Source organism: Ictidomys tridecemlineatus, chromosome 10 (assembly GCF_052094955.1).
Source record: "Ictidomys tridecemlineatus isolate mIctTri1 chromosome 10, mIctTri1.hap1, whole genome shotgun sequence".
Classification (NCBI taxonomy): Eukaryota; Metazoa; Chordata; class Mammalia; order Rodentia; family Sciuridae; genus Ictidomys; species Ictidomys tridecemlineatus.
The window spans coordinates 90,332,780-90,355,231 of record NC_135486.1 but is presented as its reverse complement, the minus strand read 5'-3'; the positions used below and the strand labels follow the sequence as shown (position 1 = coordinate 90,355,231).

General features: G+C 37.3%; 1 protein-coding gene across 22 annotated transcripts in view; it reads right to left on the bottom strand.

Moving 5' to 3' along the window:
• Nucleotides 1-22,452, bottom strand: part of Pard3 (par-3 family cell polarity regulator) — a 669,836-nt gene that overhangs the window by 201,265 nt on the left and 446,119 nt on the right. For 18 of the 22 annotated variants that reach the window (XM_078023416.1, XM_078023399.1, XM_078023411.1 and 15 more), the window contains one exon: nucleotides 12,915-13,146. In XM_078023416.1, coding sequence (XP_077879542.1) covers nucleotides 12,915-13,146 — 232 coding nt within the window. Of the gene's footprint in view, nucleotides 1-8,064; nucleotides 8,186-12,914; nucleotides 13,147-22,452 lie in introns of those variants that run through there. The other 4 variants (XM_078023417.1, XM_078023418.1, XM_078023419.1 and 1 more) reach the window with 1 other exon arrangement.

Sequence of the window (22,452 nt, the reverse complement as noted above, 5' to 3'; positions counted from 1 at the left end):
TTGGTATGCATATTCTACTGAGATGAGTAAAGCACAAAGAGGTTAATCAATGTGTCCAAGATTCAAGGGTAAGCATATAGCTGGGATTTTAACTCAAGCAATCTAACTTCAGAGTGCAAGCTCTTAACCACTATGCTACACTGCCTGTTAACAAAATACAACATAGTGCCTTACATACAGAAGAGCAAGTATTCTGTGAAATTTTTATTTTAGTTACTGGTGTGTGTTGCACATTCACTAGGTTGCAAGGTAAGAACATTTTTCTTACTCCGCATAATATTTTTTTTAAAAAACTTGAATCTCACTGATGTAAAATACTCCTTTCTTTCAATATTTCCTTCAGAGAGAGAATTCAAAACATCTTTGGGAATCTCAGTTTTAAAGTCATTTTCTGGAAAGGAATAGTCTCTCTAGCCTGATCTAGGTCCACTTGCTGTAAGTACTCAGAAGAATTTCCACATCCACCTTTCCCAAGTCTCCCTGGAGCAGGGCATGCTTATCAATAGACCAGTGCCTGTCACCTCTAACTAAATCCCTGACCCATGCCACAGTGCCCAGGATGCAGTGGGTCTACTTGTAGATATCTGTTGAATGTAAGAAGTGGTTTTACTTCCCACTTACCAAAAACATCACACACACTCTAAATCCAGGCTTAAAGAAAACAACAATAAATCCACCTGCTCATCATTAAAAACAGTTTTTGCCAAGTGAGTGGTAAAATGCTCAGAATATATTTTACTGGCCAGGTGATTTTTTTTTTTTTTTTTTGTGCAAGGCAGGCAAAATGTTCTGTGGATACATCTATCTGCTATACTTATTTCAGAGTCACACAGCACTACAGCTGACAGGGTGGGACAGAGAAGCAAGGAGTGGATGTACAATGAAGCTGATCTCTTAAGAAGCAATCAGAGCTGAAAGCCCAAACTTAGCCCTGTAACAGGTAGCTGGGCCTTTCCTGCCAGAAGCATGTATCTGGGTTATACACTGAATCAGACAACATTTCACAAGCTAAAGGCTGCCTCAACTCCCCATCTGCAGCTTGTCTCTGCAAACTTGCAAAGGAGCAGTCAAAGTTAGTCTTTAATAAGACACTCATCAAGGGCTGAAATTTGATTGTCCATCAGTAGATGTACTGCTCGTTTGCAAACATATATAACCTGAATGGGGAGGCACTTCAAGCCAACTTTATTAAAGGGCAATCACCTTTCCCCTGCTGTGGCTAGGACAGCTCAGGTGGCAGCAGAGTATTCTGCATAAATGATCATCAATGCTTTGCCACTGCTTCAAGCAACAACAGGCAGCTGGTGCTGCTGCGCTCTTGAGAGAGTATCAAAGGAAAATCATCAGTCCCTCACACTTGGTCTAAAGTTTAATGTCTTAAAACTAACTCTTCCAGAATCAGCCTATGAGCTAAATTAGACATCATCATTTTCGTTTTCTCAAAGAAATGTTTTTTAGCACTACATACAAAACTAAAATAAAAACTTTAAAGAAAGAAAGAAAACAAACTTGAAATGGTAGGGAATCTAAAGTTCAACTTGGGATGCTTTCCTAATGGTGAACATCAATGAGGAAAAAAAGAAATTCGCTTAAAAGTTTATTTTCCCTGCACAAAGCAAGTTAGCGAAAACTTGAAAAAGGCTAGTTTGAGGATGCCAGACAGATCTGAGGCAAGAGACTCTCATCCCAACAGCTGAGGAGCAAAGCTGTGACTTGTGGGTGGTCAAGGATCACGCAGTGTTGGGGTCTGGGCAGCACTGCCAGGACATGTTAAAGGTGGAGGGGAAGACGCTGGAAACCTCCAAGGCAATTGTCAAGCAGGTCATGACTAGAAACGTTCTCAGGAAGTGACCTCACACTTATTTAATAGGGAAAAATAAAAGAGAGGGCAGTGGTGGTGCAAAATCTAGATTCAAGAAGACACAGAGTAAGAAAAGGCTAAGTGAGATATGAAAACAGGAAAAGAGCAGTTATAGGACTGAATAAGGCCACCTTGAAAGAGTGGGAAGAGAGGCTTTTTTTTTTTTTTTAATCATCATCATTAGTATTCCGGAGTAGGACCTCTGCTATCATATATAGTACGGTAAGTTAAGGGGAGGAGGGATATGGCAATTGATAATTTCTGAACTAGTAATAAAATCCTTAAGAATAGTTTCCAGCTGGGCTCCATGGCACACAGCTATAATGCCAACAGCTTGGGAAGCAGAGACAGGAAGATGGCGAGTTCAAAGCCAGCCTCAGCAATTTAGCAAGGTCTAAGCAACTCAGTGAAACCCTGTCTCTAAAATACAAAAAAGAGCTGGAGATGTAAATCAGTGGTTAAATGTCCCTGAGTTCAATCCCCGATACCAAAAAACAATAATCTGGAAGAAGGGCTAGAGTGTAGTTCAGTGGTAGAGCACTTGTGTAGAATGCATGATGCTCTGGGTTCCACCCCAGCTCTGCAAAAATAAATAAATAAATAAATAAATAAATAAATAAATAAATAAATAAATAAATAAATAAATAAGAATAATTTGGGGGCGAGAAAGAACCACAGAAAGAGAAGGCTTCAGAATCAAAGTAGGAACAAAAAATACTAACTTCACATGTCTAAGGTAACAATAAGAATCTGTTTTATCACAGCTTGCACAACAGCAGTGCCACATTCCCTGGTGACTTTCATAACAGTCTTGGCTCCTGTAGATTTGGGGGAAGGGACCAAGAAGGCTCAGCGGGTTCTGCATAGTGCTCAGGAACCCAGCCCCAGAGTTTGACCAGTATTCAAATTCAATGTAGCTCTACCCTTCAATTATGGTATGACCTTGGTAAGTTAGTTCACGCTTTTTTAGATTCTTTATCCATAAAATAAGGCTAAAAATAGGACTTTGGAGGATTAAATGGATTATGAAAAATAATGTTCTTAGCAGAGTGTCTACCGGTATCAACATGCAATGAATGCTTACTGTCAGATGTAGTAAGCTACATGAGGAATGCTTTTTCTTCTTAGGAGTCATTATGATCGCCACGTCACCCAACAAAATCAGAAGCGTGGGCTACAGAGTGACAATGGACAGAGCTATAAAATTAACTGGAAGGCTGGAATACAGTCAGTAGTTAAATCAGATTATTTCAAAATCTCTGTTACTGTGTACGAATAGAGAAAGTAAAGTTTCTCTTTTCTAAAGACTAAAACTGTTATGAGAGAAAGAGAATGTATGTTACAATATAAATATCATAAATGTTATGGAAGGAGAAACTAAGGAGGTGAGGTTGTCATCACCCTGTCAGTCCACACTTCATTTAGGAGTGCGTCAGAAGATTCCAAGCCGCAGGAGGGGGCTGGCCCCACATGCCTCAGCAGACTGTGGATCCCAGGCCAGCAGGAGAAAGAGAAAGCTGTCGAGTGCCCCCTGTTGGTAAGGCAGAGGTGGCAGGTGAGCTGCCCATGCCTATGGCTTCAGAGCAGAGGAGGCCTTATACCAACTCACACTTTTACCAACTCACACAGGAGTAAGAGCAGCATTCTGACTTCTTTTAGAGACGGAATCTTACCCCAGCTGACCTCATCTCCTAGACCCTGATATGCTGAGTCCATGGAAAACACTCATAGGGCAATGTTACTTGGCACTGAATCGGCAAGTCTGGGGTAGGGCCTGGATTCTTTCATTTATTTAATTTATTTGGTTGTCGATGAACTTTTATTTTATTGATTTACTTATATGCAGTGCTGAGAATCAAACCTAGGGCCTCACACGTGCTAGGCAAGCGCTTTACCACTGAGCTACAACCCCAGCCCTGATTCTGCTTTTTGCCAGGCTCCCGGGTTCTGTCATGCTCCTGGTCTGAGGATGATCCTTTTCTAGGCTAAGGATGTAGAATTCATGGCCTGGCTCTTTAAGGGCCATGAGGACTGGGATACATTTACACTGGCTTTCATGTCAACCACTGGCTGACAGATACTCTGAGGTGGGGTTATTTGCAGGCATTTCTAAGAAGCCCAGTCAGAGGAGCAGAGCTGCTTTCTAAGACTCCAGAGAGGCCAATGAATAAGTTCAAACCACCAGCATCTGCTGCATTTACTGGGTACTAATTATGCACCAGTCTGCGAGGGACAGAGCTAGGAAAAAGAAAAGGGATACCACTTGCTGCAGTTGTCAATTTAGTAGTAAACCAAGTAAGTGGACACATCATCTCTTACTAAGGGTAAATGAGAAAAATAATGTCCCAAAGTGTGAACACAATGGTGGCAGGGAGTGCAATTTGCAATTCTGGATTGATCCCCCTGATAAGCTGATACTTGAATAAAGATGTTAAAAAATGACAGTGAACCCAGGGATATCTTAGAAAAGAATACTCCAGGTAGAGGTGTGAGCAAGGGCAAAGGCTCTAGTGGACTGGGCAGGTTCAGGGAAGAGGAGGCCAGTGTTGCCAGAGAAAGGCAGCAAATTAGAGCGCAGTGGGAATGGGGTCCGAAAGGGTGTGGTAGGGGGATCCTGTGGCTTGCAGCAGATGACTTAAGGTTTTCACTTTTAATCTGAGTGACTTGGAAGGCTTTGGGGAGTGGGGGTTGGAGAGAGGAGGGACACAGTATGACTTTGGGCTATAGTGTTAAGAAATAGCTGGGGCTGGGGGAGGGGAGCAGTGGCAGCAGGGAGCACAGTTGAAGGGCTACTGACCAAACTGGGAAGAGAACAGGCTGGGGGCTTGGACTAAAATATTCCTACTTGCTGTATTAGGGGTTCTCCATTCCCCCTCTTCCAGTTAATATAGAGGGTTGTCCATTGTCATTTCTTGGCCCACATTTCTGATCTTTGTTGGATAATGTTGGTCATTAGCAGTCACTATGTCAGCAAGGTGGAGAGTAAAACATCCTAGGATTATAGACAGTGGTTGAAAACAGACCAAATGAGTTTTGCTTTTGTACATTGACAAATCAAATATATGGTATAAGGAAAAAACAACAGTCAAGAATTATTCTAAGGTTTAACCAACTGAATAAGCAAGTCTGCTATTATCTGAGACAGGAAAGATGAAAGAGAAAATCTCAGGGACTATCCAGGACTGAGGTGGGTGTGCATAATGTTTCAGCTATCCGGTCAACATTCATGAGAATGTCAAGAAGATGACTAGTTTCAGAGATCTAGAGCTTGAAGAAGATACACAGGCAGGAGATGAGAACGTGGGAGTCATCTGCCTATAGTCTGTATTTAGAGCCTTAAGGTTCTGTTTCTGAGCATATCAAAATTGTGCTATTGAGCAAAGAAGAGGAAGGAGGGAACTAAAGATTGAGCAGAACATGAAACAGAATTACTCAGGAAGACCCAAATGGAGTGGGCAGGGAAGGAAAGGAATCCCCAGCAGAGGTATCCCAGAGAAGAAGAATGATCAACATAAGGAGCATGTCTGTCGATGAAATGAGGGAGAAGGACAGACACAGATTTGCCAATGCAGAGGCCATCAGAGACCTGGACAGGAGCAGGCTTTGTGGAGCAGAGACAGGATGAAGGACTCACTGAAGGGAGTTCAAGAGTGAATAAGAAAATAGAGCCAACAGAAAGGCACCCAAGGGTTTGCTGCAAAATGGAGGAGAGAAAATGAGATCATAATTGGAAGGGGAATCTTTTTTTTTCTCTACAAGGGGGAAAATAATGGTGGGGTGTAGGATGCTATGGTTGATCCAGTAGCAAAGAGCAATCACTGATGATGCAGGAGAGTGAAGAAGGGGGATTGCTGAGGTAGGAATACAGAAGAGGATCAGCAGGGCTTTCAGGGGCCTGGCATTAGCTCAGAACATGGATTAAAAATAAAACAAAATACAAGAGGAAAGGTCAACAGCAGACATGGTTATGTCACTATGATCTGAAATTTAATCTGATTTTACTCTCTTGTTTCTAAATTGGCTATTATTAAACATAGGTCAGAAGAAAACCACCCAACATTCAATTATGTCAGAAGTCACTCCCCCAGGGAATTCTGAAAAAGACTGAAAGGGTAAAATGATTACCTTTATATAATAATTTGTGGCATGCTAAAAATATATTTTGGAATAATGTGTATTTGATCCGTCATATTTAATGTAAAAAAGAGAGGGCCTATAATGGTAACAAATAAAAACATTTAGGAAGAGTATCTCCATTATATGTCATGGTGAGTGTCACTAGCTAAGCCTGTCTTCTAGTACATTTTTTCAACGGTGTGATAGTATTTATTTACCCTATGTTATTAGAAACTGAATAGTCACTAGCCTTCAATTTTCACATCAATTGCAGGGAAATAAAAAAGATTCCATTTCTACACAATCTGGAATTGAAATTGACTTAGCATCTCGGAACTGTCAAAAATTTCTTTTACGAAAAGGTTTGCTTTACAGAGACTATAAAGCAAGTGTCATCCTTGACACTTGCCTTCTATATTCACGCCACAGGGCCGAGGAAAAGAAACGTTAAAGAACGTCAGGAAAGGTCTTAGAAAGGCGCAGCCGTCATGCTCTGTGCCTCCTCTGGCATCCTTTGCAGTCAGCTTCGGTGCTCTAGATGTCAGGGGGTCTCTATTTAAAAGTGCTAACAAGGAAGAGCATACTTGAAAATATGATATCAGCTATCCCAGAACTTGTCTTTGCTATCAGGTCAGTCTGACACTTATTTTCCAGTGTTAGAAAAAAGGGTGTGTGTGTGTGGGGGGGGACCTCCGTTTCGATTCAAATCAAAAGATGCATACATTAAGCCCTTGGGATTTACAAATTCAAAACATAGTCCAAGGAAACCTCCCAGGATGGGCATTTATCAAACAGAGCTATGCTTTGTCCAGGTAACAAATAAGAAGACAAATGAAATTATGCAAAATTTACTTAGAGTTCTTTCTTCATTACAAAGTACTGCCCTTTGGTTTCATTTAGAGAGGCATAGTCTTCTACATGCTTATTTTAACTGCATTCCTGATATCCCCAGCAGATTGCATAGGATGCCATTCAATCTTACCAATGTGAAACTGGCCACATTAACCTACATGGAAATTAAATCCAAGTCATAAAGAATTCCAGGTCCTGATATTTCTGACATGAGCAAATGAGCAGATTCATGTGTATCTCCTTTGAATACAGGTGAGGTGAGGATTTTCCCCACAATGGAGTGGGATGAGGGTGGGACTGCAAACCACGGCCCAGTCTGAACCGAGTTAAATCCTTCTCACACACACTCAGCCCAATTCCATAAGACCCTTTATTAAATGGTTTTCTTTTTCACATTTATTTTTAATTAGGATGCTAACATTCTCAGGAAACAGAGCTAACTAGAAAGTCTTTGAAATCCCAAGGGGCCACGAATAATGGAGGGATTGTGAATTACGGCTTCTTCCAAGCAGGGTAGTCTAAACTCCACCTACAGTAACTAGCCTTTGGATGTGAAATTGAAACACTTGGTCAGGCAGACTCTTTCCAGAAATATCCATAAAAGAGGGTGCACTTCATGACTTACAGTCTCAGCAGACCTTGGGATTACTATTTGCCAAAGTAGCTCTACTTTTATGCACTGGCAGAAGTTGATGGTTCAGCCATCCCAGAACAAAGAAATTTATTTTCTCAACCCCTTGTTTTTTGTCTAAACTTTATAATGCACAGAGGGAATAAATTTGGTCAAAAAAGGTGCCTTTAGACTGGACCATTTGGTCACTGATCTGTGTTCTCTTGCCTTTCAACCTGGATGGGTGACCTCTGCAACCCACATATCTCATTGCCTCTATCCTGCTCATTCTCTGCCTGCCTGTGTTCCCAAGCCACCATGTTACACAGGAAACCAAACCAGTGGTGATACTTTGAATAATCTTGAAAGCACTGGTTCTGACATCCAAATGGTGTATGCTGATGATTTCTGAATACGCCAGCAGCCAGGACTATGGTTTTCCACTAAGATATGATTTTAAGGGGCTGACTTAAAATACATAGGAAAAAAACTTGTCTCTGCCTTTTGAAGCAGTCATTTAAACCCCCAAGCTTGAAATCATGATAAAAAAGTTCCAAATTGATTAATATGGAAATTACCAAACCATCAAAACTGCTGATGTCGTAAACAAAATTCGTCAACAAAATTCATTGAAAGTAAATTTATTGTTTGTTTTAAAAAAAAAACAACTGTGTAACACGTGCTGCTCATGACATTTTTGAATCTGGTTTGTTGTTCATCTCTTCTCAGGCTTCAGTTTGGCAAGGCTAAACGAGAAACACGGTACAGACACAGTTAGTAAGCACGAGTAAGGAAGCAAAAATAACACGTGTTTACTATTCTCTCAAACCTGAGATGTGCCACCCAAATAGTAGTGAAGTTATAATACCTGAGCATGTTCCTTATATTCTGAAAATGATTACATCTTTAAAAGAGGTATATCTGATTTCAACCAAATGAGGTTTCAGACCAAGTTATCTATTTCCTCTTAACAGAACTTAATAAAACAATGTGGCAGGGGCCAGGGGAATTATTTTGAATGTGTAACTGGAAGATTCTGTTTTAATGGTAATATTGCAAGATTACTCTTGCTTTAGCTTCCCCCAGCAATCAGTTCTTAACTACTACATACAGACTATAGCAAGGAATAAACCTGTAACATAGACAGGTTACTTCTCAGAACCTTCAGTTTCAGGGTACATGCAATTCTCTGACATTCAAATGATAATAGTTCCAATTTTATACCAAAGCAATTTCAAATTGCACTTACTCCAAAGCTTTAAAAAAAAGAAAAGCTCATAATTTTTAATATCTCTTAATATCTGAGAAGGCAGGATTTTATGATCATGTTGATCATTTCTATTTGGCGATGGAAACTAAGACCAAAACATGTGCTTAAAAATGCTCTAGCTTTCCTTTAAAAATGTACATTTAAATCATTATACCTATCTCCCTCATCTAAAATAAATATTGAGTTACCTCTTCACAGACAACCTCATACAATAGCAGAATTCTCAGAAATATTTTATAGTATGAAATTTGAATAGCCACACATCTGAGCCTCAAATATGCACAAAGACTCAAAATTCCAGACCTTCCCCTGCTCTACGGTTCACTTGCAGACTGGTTGCATTCACAAGTTATGTTTACCCGTTTGTAAGCACACTCAGGTTTCTTAGATACAAAGCCAGTTTAATTAAGGCAATGGGAGTTCCTTGTGTGCCAAAGAAGATGCAATATGTACAAGGATAAATTAATACAAACATGCGTCCCTTTGCATTTGTTATTTGATTCCTTATATATTTAAATTTGCGATTTAAAACTTGCATTAAGGCAGCTTTTGCCCTTCATATACTCCATAATTTATACACAGAAGAAGGATTCATAGGAGTCTCAACATTCTTTCCTAGAGCTATTTATCAATAATTAAGTTATTTTTGTGACTACCATTCAGTGTGTGAAATAGAAAACCATGCCATCTGTATATGCCAATGACTAAAAATACCTCCTCAATGGACCATTAACTTCCTTTAGTAAGTTTTTTAAAACATTGTCTTTCTGTTTGGCCCTCATTGTATTTAACAAAAAATGTCAGATAACCTGCAGAAGTAGGAACAGGGTGAGGGTGAGAGTGTGTGTGTGTGTGTGTGTGTGTGTGTGTGTACGTGTGCATGCATGCATCTGTGTGTACATGCACATGATGAGAGAAACAGGATGGACAGTGGAGGAGTGAGCCTGGTTTTGAAGGAAAACACGACTTTGTCAAGCCGACTAAAGAGAAAAGGCTTATACGCTGACACATTTATCTAGAAAGCTAGACTCCCAAAATCTAAAGCACCTAACACTTTTCTTTTTGTTATGTGAACCACAAAAGAAAAACAATAATCACAGACACACCACTGCCTAGTCCCTGCCCAGCCCATCATAGCAGCACCTCTTATGAACTATAGAAAGAAACGTTCATGCATATACACCTTTTGATTGAGCTATTTCAAAGCACCACTGTAGGAAAATCACATCCTATTCTCTTCAAAAGAACAAAGAGAAAAGGAAGAAACTAATTTTAAAATTTTACTATCTTCGACTATGTTGTTTTAAAAAGAACAAAACATAAAAAGAATCAACTAGAGGGGTGGTCTCAAATAATCAGATTCAATAGGTATGAAAGACTGTTTAAAAATGTTTTTAAAAATCTAACAACACTTAAATAGTAATGACATATAATAACGCTAGGAAGCCAGAACTGCAAGCCAAAAAAAAAAAAAGAAAGAAAGAAAGAAAGAAAAAAACTTCTTTTATGTTTAATAGATAATGCTCAATTCATTTTCAAGGAGCATAGTTTGGCAAACTTTAGTCCTACAGGGCTGAGGCTTGTGATCAGATAGAATGCAGTCACCAGCAAGGGTTCTAGACAAGACACTGGGACTCTGCTCAGTTCTTCCATTCCCCACCATGTGGCAGCATGCTGTTCTCCTGAGAGATAAGTTCTGTTTCCTAGAATTCATAGACTTCCCTGGTGTAAATCCTTTCTCCATGGCTGATTTTAAGCTACCAGTATGTCATCACTGGACACAGTGCTGGGAAGAGCAGGACAGTAATCACCAGTGTGCAGTATTAATATATGGCCATACAGCAGGTGTAGATCATCTCAGAAGCTGGGATCATAGTATGGTAAAAGTAATTAGGAAATGATGAATTTTGAATATTAATTATTTCTGATTTTTATACGATCTACTTCATTTTAAATAAGGGTTAGGCTTAACAATGATTTGCAAAATTTATAAAAACTGCTCTCATAAATAAATGTGGGCTGACTTTAGCAAACCACTGATTCCAAGTATCCAGAGAAGTTTAGATATCTATGAGTTTCTTACCAGCCATTGTTAAATACTGGAAAAATATTAGCCTCATGCATACTAGGCAAACACTCTACCTCTGAGCCACAACGCCAGCCCAAGAGTAAACAGGTTTTTGAAGTTATGAATGGGTCAATTTTTTTTTTACTACAAGGCTGGATTTCTTTACAGATTATAGGTAAAGTTTACGGATTTAGACCTAGAGAAAATATCATATAATGTTCTGCTGGCCATTTAAGAAAAAGAGGGTCAGGAAGTGTTCACCATCCCTTTAAAACAATATACATTTTGCCCACAGCCTACTCCTCTGGCCCCAAATTGTAAGTCTACCATTGAAGTTGCAAATTGCAGACAAAGATGATTTATAATTAATGTAATCCCAAAAGACTGGAAGTTTGTTTACCCATTACATCATATCAAGTCCAGATAAATGTTGGTTGATGAATGAAAACTAACAAGCCATTAGTTTTCAATATGCCTTCAAGAGAGCCCTGGAAATGTGACTATGCTGCATTCTTACAGGAGGTTCCCTTCCATCTATTATTCTCTAATTTAAAGAAGACAGTAGCACAAATTCCTTAAATTTTAATTAATGGACAGCAGCCTTATGTCTGTGCATTGTGTAGGTACTAGTTTCTGAGCTGTCAGATTGCATATATGGAAAGAAAAGCCCCCTGGCTAACACAGGAGCTGAAACAAAGTGGTAGTAAGAGCTATTTCATTCTGTAAATATTTTTGGACATGGAATATAATGAAGAAAGATGATTTGACTGAAAATGGATTTGGAAGGAGCAGTATATAAACAAGAAAAAGTCTAATGAAGAACGATGAAGATACCACTGCTCTGAATCTTCGGGGAGAGAAATGAATCCTATTTTAAACTAAAGATAATACTGTGAACAGGCTAGATTTTTGTTTAATGTGAATCTATAGTTTCCTTCTTCCATGCACTTGACTTAAATACATCTACAGAACACAACTGCTGTGTTGCGTAACCTTTCAGCTGAGCCCTGATTCCTCAACTTTCCAGACCTGACCTATCTATAACACCCTGAGTTATTGAGGTCAACCTAAGGATCGTAAATCAGAGAATTCCATGAAAATAAAAACTCTTGTTCACATTTTGCAATTAAACACAAGTTAAAAGAATGTAGGATATCTACTTTTTGAGAAGTCAAGAGGCTGTGTTGTATGTTTTCAATTTTAAACCATCATCTTGATATGTTTAGGGCTTTAATTTATGGAACAATCAAGCAATCTTTATATTTAACATTAAATGCCTGAATATTATAAATCACCTTAGATGAACATTTATGGGGGAGTTTCAGTGAAACTTCTGAACAACTTGTCACTTTTATTGTATAGCAATGATTTGTAAAAAATGATATGCTAAGTAATCCCAGAGTATAATTTAGGGACACAAAAACAACTGTCAAGAAACAGGCAGAAACTACATTTAATGAAATCTTTACAGACTAAAGTAATAAGTATTAAATTAATCAACACAGCTTAATTGAAGCTCTATCTGTAACGTTTTTTATTACACTTGTTATTAATGAACCTTTAAATGCTACCACTAACTTGAGCTCTGTGTTAAATTTAAATAATGAACCATTGTTCCCACACACAAAAAAAGAACAAACACTGCTTTAATAGCCCTTTGTTTCAATGGGCCTCTTCCTCTTGTACAGAGTGAAGACACAGAGGACTCCCTCTTTCTTCTCCAGGGTTATTTACATGGTTGGCAAGATATCAATGTTGAAGGCTGCTGAAATAACTAAAGCAAAATCCTTAAAAAAAAAATAGAAACGCAGCAGCTAAGACTGGAAATGATAAAAGAATTTCGGTTGACTTCAAAGATACTGTTTTCAAATCTGTGCTTCTTGTGTTTTTTATTTAAACTTCACAGTCATATACAGTCATGTGACACCTAACATTTTGGTAAACCACGGACCACACATATAACAGCATATACCACATAGCCGAGCATGCGGTAGGCTATACCACATAAGTTCCAAGATGTTTGCACAATGATGAAACCACCACTTCTGAGATGCATTTCTCAGAAGGTATCCTTACTGTTAAGTGGCACATGACTGTATATCTAAGGGTGCTCTGGTTGATGGTGGTAAAGACTTACCTGAACATGTCTCCCAAACCCTTCAGCATTCCCTTCTTGGCTTTCATTTTATCCTTTTCCTTTTCTCTATCTTTTTTCTTCTCTTTTCCAGTTTTGTCCTTTTTCCTATCAGTCTTGTCCCCTTTTTCTTGGTTCCCATTCATTTGTCTTTCCAGAGAGTGCGAAGGCTGATCACTGGCTGTGGAAACCGATTCTCTCCCTGATCGTGAACTTTCTTCTGTGTCTTCTTCCACTGGACAGAAAAATAAAATAAAGATAAGGAATATGGTGAATCACAGCCACAAAAATAAGTAGGCAAAAATGTTTGAGAACTTTACTTTCCCACATTTTCTACAGCAAAATGGTTTCAGCCCTCAACTTAGATTGCAACACTATTTAATGTTGAGTAGAATTAGAATGAAATATGGATTAGTCCCATGCACACATGTCTGTTACATATAGAGGACGCACCAATAGCAAGACAGAAGCAGCTTCCTGGCTAGATAGCTAGATGGTTCTGTATGCACAGTAACACCCTGGTTGCTACACAGCATGTAGCAGGGGAGGACTTCAACCCTCCTTACACAGCACAGACCTCTCAGGGTCTTTGCACTAATAGTGGCAAGATGAAAAGAAAGAAAGAAAGAAAGTTTCCTTCCCCAAGTGCTTCCTTTCTTCTCAATTAAAGCAGTGTAGACACATCCTGGTCCTTCATTAATTTGGAAAAGCACACTATTGTTAGCACAGGATTTCTTTCCTCAGGCTTCCAAACAGTTCCATTTATGATTTCTAGACACCAAGCAGTGAATTTTTTGGTTCATAACAACCACAGATCCTCAAGGCCTCTGTAACATTTCTTTATATTGTTATTGCTAACATCATTAGTAAATGCTACTATATGTACTACAGGTTCTAATTCTCAATAATTTTGCATGGTTATCTGCATAAGGGCAGCTAAAAAGAAGGGGATGAAGCCATGAAAATCAATAAATCAATATCCCTCACTTCTTCATATTTTGCAGATAAAAGCTATAGTGATAACAATGTTCTTCTCTTTAGCCCATATTTTAAACATATGAAACAAGGGCAGTTCAAACTTTTTACATTTGAAAAAAGTGGCAAATAACTGAAGTAGGTTCCTACCTACTGAAGGAACTTTAAGAATTTCTCTACCAATATGATTTGGGAAACGATATTGCCTAAATCATATTGTTTTATTGTGTATATGTATGAGTATGTATGAATGAATACCACCATTATGTACATATACATATATATATAATTATAATGCACCCATACAAGTATGAAATATGTGAAAAGCATAGATGCATATAGTAACAGTCATTCTCAGCAATCTTTTCTGAGATTGGCTGCCTAAGATTATTTTCTAAATACATTAAGAACTATGGCATCTTCATTACTTCTTGAATTCCAAGGTCATTTTTTTTGCAGCATCAACAAATAAATCACAACTCACTTTGAGTTTCTAATAACACAGAATCAAATAGGACAGTGAGGACTTTATCTCAAACTTTTGCAAGGACCTAACCTTAATATCTCATCAAGTGAAATTTGGTCTTGCCTTTCAACCAACCGAGGAGCACTTGAATTACCAAAACAAAGTATTAAGGGAATCGAACTAGCTAACATAGATCCAATATTTTTGTTTTCTGCTATTAAACCCTCACAAATCTAAGATTATCAGCTGATAGCACAGTCATGGCCAAGTAGTATAGTTTTGTTTTTTTTAAAAAGATGTGCGCTACTTTAGAATAACATAAAAAACAAAGGTGTACTATTCTTTTGCTTGACACATTTGGTTAAAAACATGAGCCAACATATTTTCTATCCCAGCAGGTCATGCCCTGTGTACAGCCAAAGAGTAAAAACATCACTGTGTCTAAATCTGGAAGGTTCTTTGGAGGTCATTTAAACCAACCTCTTTCATTTGGCAGCAGCACTTTCACAGTCTGGGACTACTGTATCTACTATGATATCACTGTACATTTGTACAGTGCAAGACCTTCATGCATTTCTTAGATCAACTCTGTGTGTGCCTGCTCAATTCCATGCTTCATACAGCATGTATTTGGGTGATCTATCATCCAGTCACTAGACAGTCTGCCCAAAAGATAATTCCAGGAGTCAGCACTGCATTTCAAAAACCTGTTGCCAATCCCATGTGGACATTTAATGCTGTGACTTGTGGCTCTATTCACGAACTTATTCAGGAAGCTAGATCTAATGAGCACAGGACTATAGGCCAGCTATCTAACCCATATTGATGACTTTGGTCTTCCCTTATACTGGGGGATCTAATATGAGTCACCCTCCTCCAAAGGGCATGATGGCTGTTGGAAAATTTGCTTCTTTTCCTTTCTATCAATTAATATATAAAAAGTAATTGTGCAAGTTTGGCAGAGGAAGGCAGTTACTACTTTCAGATGGACCCAGTGAAAATACATACACTGAATTAAGGCAGTAATTATTTCTGGTATACACAGAGTAGGCAAAGAAAATCTGGACCAATTGACCCAAGGGCTTGCCAATTATGTGTAGTCTTTTCAAAGGAGAGTTCCCCCAAGAAAATTCAAATATACTTTAAGCAGGGTTGCAGCATCCTGCCTAATACCCTCAAGCTTGGCTGTGTTCTATTTGCCTACTGTCCACTACTTCAATCCTATTTGGGTATCCCCAAATTCAAAATAATTGACCAAATCACTATAAAGCTGAAAAACTGAGGCCTATTACTATACTCAAGTGAGCTAAATGTGTGTCAGTCAATGTTCTATAACTCCTACAGAGAAGCCACCTTTTGCTTATATTCCTAGAGCTCTTTGTACAATTTTTTTATTATTGCACTTCTCATCTATGTCTGTTTCCTATTCTCCAGACTCTAGAAATGAGATCTAATAGGTGGACAGCAGCTGCAAATAAATGCCCACAGAACTAAAAAGTGACTAGTAAAATCTGGACAGTGCCCTTTCCCAACCAAAGTTTTGTCAGATTTCTGAATATCATCATTTCTCTATCTTCAGGAAAATGCCCCCTCTCCCATAATCAAGCCTAACAAGGCTACCTCAACCCAACTACAGCAACACCAGGAACATCCATTGTAGGCAGTGAAATTCCAATTGGTTTCTGGTATATTTTTATGCTACTATTGTTAGTACTATACATATCCTCTAATGGATTTTACAATCCTCTACAATGTCTGAAACTATAAACAAAAAAACGAGCTCAATAAATGTAAATGACTTAGTCTTCCACAGCAACCATTATCATAAATCATGAATGGAAGTATCAGTAGCGATTCTGTTAGTTTTCTGCCTAATAGTTTTGGCAGGAGTTCAAGGGGCATATGTCTGCTCTTGGCTCCCTAACAGAATAAATGCAGTGCCTTCACAACTCACTATATGCTGAAGTCATGTTTGTTGCCAATTCTTTTCATATTCACAATAATTTTCTAGTATATGTAATGCAACTTATTTTCTAAATTGGGTGAAATAGAAAAAGTATTAAATCATTTATTAACTTTGTGTTTTGTAACCACATTTTAAATGAAAACTCCTACCTCACTTTACTGCCTGAAGCAAGTGGACTGTTTAAAATGATACTTGCACATTTGAGGATTCTTTATGCTTGTTCTAATTTAGATAATACATTATCACAGAAACTCTACTGGGGGGGGCATGTACTGATCTAACTAATTCCTATGAATGCCAACTAATTAAAAATATTTAGCAATATGGAGTTTCATATGTACAAACATAAGATGTTCTTTTATACTATCACATTATATATGCTTCAAACTCAGAAATTATTTGATAGAGAAAAATAAGAATCATTTACGTAAAACTGCTCTGGCTTTTTAAAAGCTCAAATAAATTGGTTACATGTGTTTAATAAATATATATATATACTTTTAAAGTCACTAATAAGCTAGTCAGAATCTAAGTTTCAAAACCAATCTTTGTACATTTAATACTATCTTTATAATGAGGGCCATAAAATATTCTTATTCCCTTAAGTAAAAAAAAATATTCATGTAAACAATTTTTCAACTAAGAAAAGTACCAGTAATATATCAGCAGTAAATGACTTGATCTATTGTGTTCATACATTAAATTACAATGCAAGAACTAATCATAAACTTACATTTGGATAATTTACTATTTTAAATGCTATATATAAATTTTGATGTTTTCCACTTTAATTTTGTTCATCTTTACAGATTATTTGCTTTCCTTTTGCAGACACCATGAACAAAGAAAGATGATTATCTCCTTCCAAACAAATAGAAATGTCTATTTTTGACAACATTTCTGCCTGTTTTAACCTGCTCTGTGCACTGAACTCTCAGCTACTTTCCCATGTGATTACCTATAAAGACAGATATTTTCAAGTTTCTTTTTTTAAAGAAGGTAAAGTGTGAAGCTGCTTATTTCTCTTTCATGCAGTGCAGTCATTCTGCAATTAAGACATACCTAATTATCATGTTTTCAACAGATGCAAATCTAGCTCAATTAAAATTCTAGTCCATGTTACAAATTAAGCTACTCAATTCTGAAAGGTATCATGTTAGGACTGGGCCTCCAAGAAATTTGGAAGATTGGGCACTTAGGTATTAATGATTATGCAAAAAATGGTATTGGGTTTCAAGTGAAGTTCGACAGTTTCTTCCATCAATAGAATACATTTATCTAGTCATTCCAAATATTTTACTGTCAAAAAGTTGACTCCAAGCCATAGGGACATTAGTGAGTTCCCCCCATTGAGAAGTGATGCTATCCTTGATACTGTAATGATCTCTGTTGCTTATCCAAATGCATTTCTCCCTTTCTTCTTCCCAGTGGAAGTCTGATTGAGTTCAGGACTGTGACATAGCTCCAGGGGTAAATTCATTAAATTTAAACTAACCAATGGATGTCATCCTCCTATGAACTTGTTAGTCCAAGGGTATTAGAACAAGATTGATCCCAGCAAACTAAATGAACATATTCTATGCTAGCTGCCACAACTTACTTCCTCAATTGGACATGAAAGTAAAAAGTTCTTGACTGCTGAAATTACCAGGCACATGGGTTAAATTAGGAATAGCAGAACAGAGGGGCACAAAAATATTGGGTCTTTGATGATACTGCTGGAATATAAACCCTGATATGCCCAACTCTAAAACTCAGAAGACAATGCATTTCCTTACAGTTTAAGTTCACCTGAGTTAGCTGTGCTACTCAGTGCAGCTGGAAGCATCCTAATACGTACGCTGTCTAAATCAAACTTTAAAGCAATTGTGCAGTATCGACAGTTATTTATCATGAGTGTAAGATTTAGAAATTAATGTCATTTTAGGCAGTTCTGATAACTTTTCTAGATGGAAGTGAAATGTTCAATAGGCATAAACAAAAGAAATACAAAATTAAAATGATAATCTAACGTTATTTTTTACATACTACTCAACAGGTACTTTCCTCCGAGGACAAGGAATAAGGAAGCATCAGTAAATATTTGTTGAGTAAATGACCATATGAACAAAGAGCTGAAAATATGAAAAGCTATCTTTTTTGCTCTCTATTTATAAAGAATTACCTTTATAAAGAATTACCCTACGAATTTTAAAACTGTAATGGTAGAAACAGATTCTTTAGTAATTAACAATTTACATTGGAACACTAAAAACCAAGTGTGAAGACTCTGCACAGGATTACTCATAGTCCTCACAGGGTACCATTTTAAAATAAAATTCAAAGTGGATTAAATTAATAAGACATCAACAATGAAGATTTCAGTGAACTCAGCAAACCTCCTGAGCATCACCAACTTCTATCCACTAATGATAGGTAAATAACAATGTAATAAAAATCAATAAGAGTACACTGCAAAAGTCCTACATAGTAACTGAGCATGTTGGGTACATAAATATTATTTCTGTTTCTTATTTTAGTTGATTATTTTGACTTTGGAAAAGGAAGAAAGAAGTAGGAAATGAACAGCTAGTGATACAGATGGTGTCGAATAACAGGATCTGCTGTTCTGGACTCTGACTTTTAACACAGAATGTTGAGCTCTTGGCAAGGGAAACAGGTTTTTCTGAACGCCAAATGTAATAATGATGATAATAATAATAATAATAATAATAATAATAAGAAGAAGAAGAAGAAGAAGAAGAAGCATGAAACATGAAAACTTGAGAATCTTTTATACTAATATTATGGGGTGGGAATAATAATTAATATGATGAAGAACCAAGTGTATAACCATGAAAGGAGATAGAGAAGAAAAAAATCAGTTGATATTTAGTAGGGTACTACAGAAGGAGTTTCAAAATAGGAGAAAAATTCAAATTCATGACCCCTAAGATGGTCCACTCTAATTTAGACTTGTTACATTTTATTTTTAACTTTTTTTTAGTTATACATGGGCACAATATCTTTATTTTGTTTATTTATTTTTATGTGGTGCTGAGGATTGAACCCAGTGCCTCACATTTGCGAGGCAAGTGCTCCGTCACTGAGCCACAATCCCAGCTCTAGACTTGAATTTTAAAATAATCTCTCAATTCATATGGGTAGAGGAACAAAAACACTAGGATTGTTCTTCCAAAGGGTTTAAGACTTATTACTAAGTCACTTTTGTTCACTTTCACTCTGCATTCTAAACTTCTCTCTATTCCTGTCTCCCATATAAATTAGGTAGAAAGCTCCTAAAGGTAATGGTAGGATGTAACCTGTATCATTCCCCACTTCCAACACAATGCTGCAGAACAGGAACAAGGAGGTCACACCCTTAGTTTTATGAATGCTTGCATATTTGCTTTTGGTTCCCAAATGATTTTTACATTTAAATGATGGTACACTGAGGATGTTTTCTGCCCAGTGGGACAATGTATAGTGGTATTTGAAAGCTTTCCTTTCAACAGTTGAGACCAAATGGGATGTTCATAATAATGAAAATGGTGACACCCATAACTCTACTGCAATTGTCATTTAAAATTTTATTCTATGCAAGGAGTGGGCTTAATGTCAACAAGACACAAAACATTATTTATTGTGTTAAAGAGATTCAGGTCCACTGATTAGAAACCAACAATATAAACACATACAGATATAATACAAAAGTGAACAGCTATCAATACTCTTACTTTTGTTTTTTTCCTTTTTGAGAAATCAGAATTCCTGTCTCCCCAAATCCCCAGTACTTTTTAATTACCATGAAATAGAATTCATATTGGAGGATCTCCAGACATTTCTTTATGTTAAAATACTTTAGCTGGGGCATAGCTCAGTGGTAGAGAACTGGCTGTGCATGAAGAAGGCCCTGGGTTTGATCCCAACCCCCCAAAACAAACAAAATCTCTATTTAAATAGTCTCAGATGCCACTTTAGGTAATCCAGGGTTTTAGAAAGTCAAGGGGAAACGAGATTGTTCAGGAAAAAATGTAAAATGCACAGCGTTAAGGGATAGTGTAAACAGTGTAAAATGCACACAGAGGTGCTGAGGCCATGCACATGGGACTGTGAGAAGATCTACTTAGGGAGAGTGTGTGATGTGAGCAAGAAGGAGCCAGCCTGCTGGAGGGATGGTGAGAATAAGTGTGCAATTACAGAGCTTCCTGAGCAAATACACAGGCAGGAGGACCAGTCAGGAAATCCTAACAATAACTTCAGATATTAAATAATGAGGGTTCAGGCTAGATTGAAAAGAAGGAGTAAAATTAGATTTCATGAGAAAAAATTAAGAATGCTTGGTAATGGAGTAGTTACACAGTGAGATAATAATTTCGATTTTCTGAGCCTGGAAGTGATAATGAAAGAAATCACGTCAGCATCATCCATCTTTATGTGTACGATGATGCTAAGTGTTTAAATGCAGTTTCTTCTTTTTCCCTTCCACTGGCAAGTATCATTACTTACCTAGATTATTCCATTACTATTATATAAGTGATCTTCTTGCCACCAACATTGCTACTTGCTTTCCCTTCCCCCAATAATCCATCCTCAAATCCATGGTCACCAAGTCATATTCTTTTACTTTAAATTCTTCAAAAGCTTTTAAAGGTTTTCAGGATAAAATGTAAACAATTTATATTAGGCTATGATCCGATGTCTACATACATCTTAAATCTCATTCCTCACTATGATCTCACAGGTACCATATACACCATCCTAAGAGAGCTTGGAACTACAGAAATCTAGAGATGGTCTCCATTCCACATGTTCCATATAGCCTCTCTTTACCCAGTTGAAGACTCTCAAACAGTAGTGCTGTACTGAAGCAATATCTCTCTGGGAAACCTTCTCCACATCTGCATCTACTTCCTCCTCCACCTGATTTCCACAAAGGCTGGGTGGGTGGCCCACCCTTTGATGCCATAACAACCATTACATTCAACCACACAGCTTATCAAGAGTTGGTTACCACTGGGTTGGATTGCTCCTGGACCCTCAGGAACTTACAGCCAAAATATCAGACTCTAGGTGCCCTGTCTCATTAATACATCCTTAAATACTTAAGTAGTTTTAGTATAATGGGATATCCCATTTGGAAGATTGCTCAGATATTCTAGAAAACCACAGCAAAGTAAACCAAAAAAAGATGCATTCTAACTGTGATTTTGGTCAAATATTTAAATATTTTCCTCTAAATAAAAAAGGCTATAAATGAAGATTCTATAATTCACACACCTTAGATATAATTTTTCACTGCATTTTAGCTTAAATTACTTTTAATCTGGAAAAAAAATTAAGGAAGAGCTTTCACTACTTCATATACACACACGCAGGCTGCATTCAGAAACTTCCTAAAAACAAAATCAAAGCTCCTTTTCTTAAATGGAAGGTAATGTTTAAAAATACAAGTTAGCATAAAATGATAGTATATATTATTCTTTTTTTTTGTTTGTTTGTTTTGGTACTAGAGATTGAACGCAGGGGTAGTGGACCACTGAGACACATCCCAGCCCTATTTTGTATTTTATTTAAAGACAGATTCTCACTGAGTTGCTTAGTGCCTCCCTGTTGCTGAGGCTCGCTTTGAACTTGTGATTCTCCTGTCACAGCCTCCTGAGCCGCTGGGATTACAAGCATGTGCCACTGTACCCGGCCCTATATTACTTTTTCTTTCTTTCTTTCTTTTCTTTTTTTTAGCATTTCAGAACATTCAACTAACTGCTAAATGGATTAACTGAAGGGAGTAATTCATAAAGTGCTTTGACTTTGGAATGTATATCCTGAATTCTTTCATAGTAATTTTAATCTAAATGGATTCTGCTTTTGATAAAATTAGACTTAGTTTGTATTTTTTTTCAAATATTTGATGACAAAAGGGGCAGCATACTGAGAAGTAAAAAAAAAAATCTTAAGTTATCAAATGCAATGTGCTATTATGTAGCTAATAAAACAACAAAATTCCCCTAGTAGTTCTCATATTACCTGATTTAATAATGTAAATTTAGTTTCTTCCAATCTCATATTGTAAGAATAAATTATGCATGTTTTAGAGAAATGCTTTTCTACCTCCTAAGAGAACTACATGAAAACAAGGCAAGCTACTAGAAAGC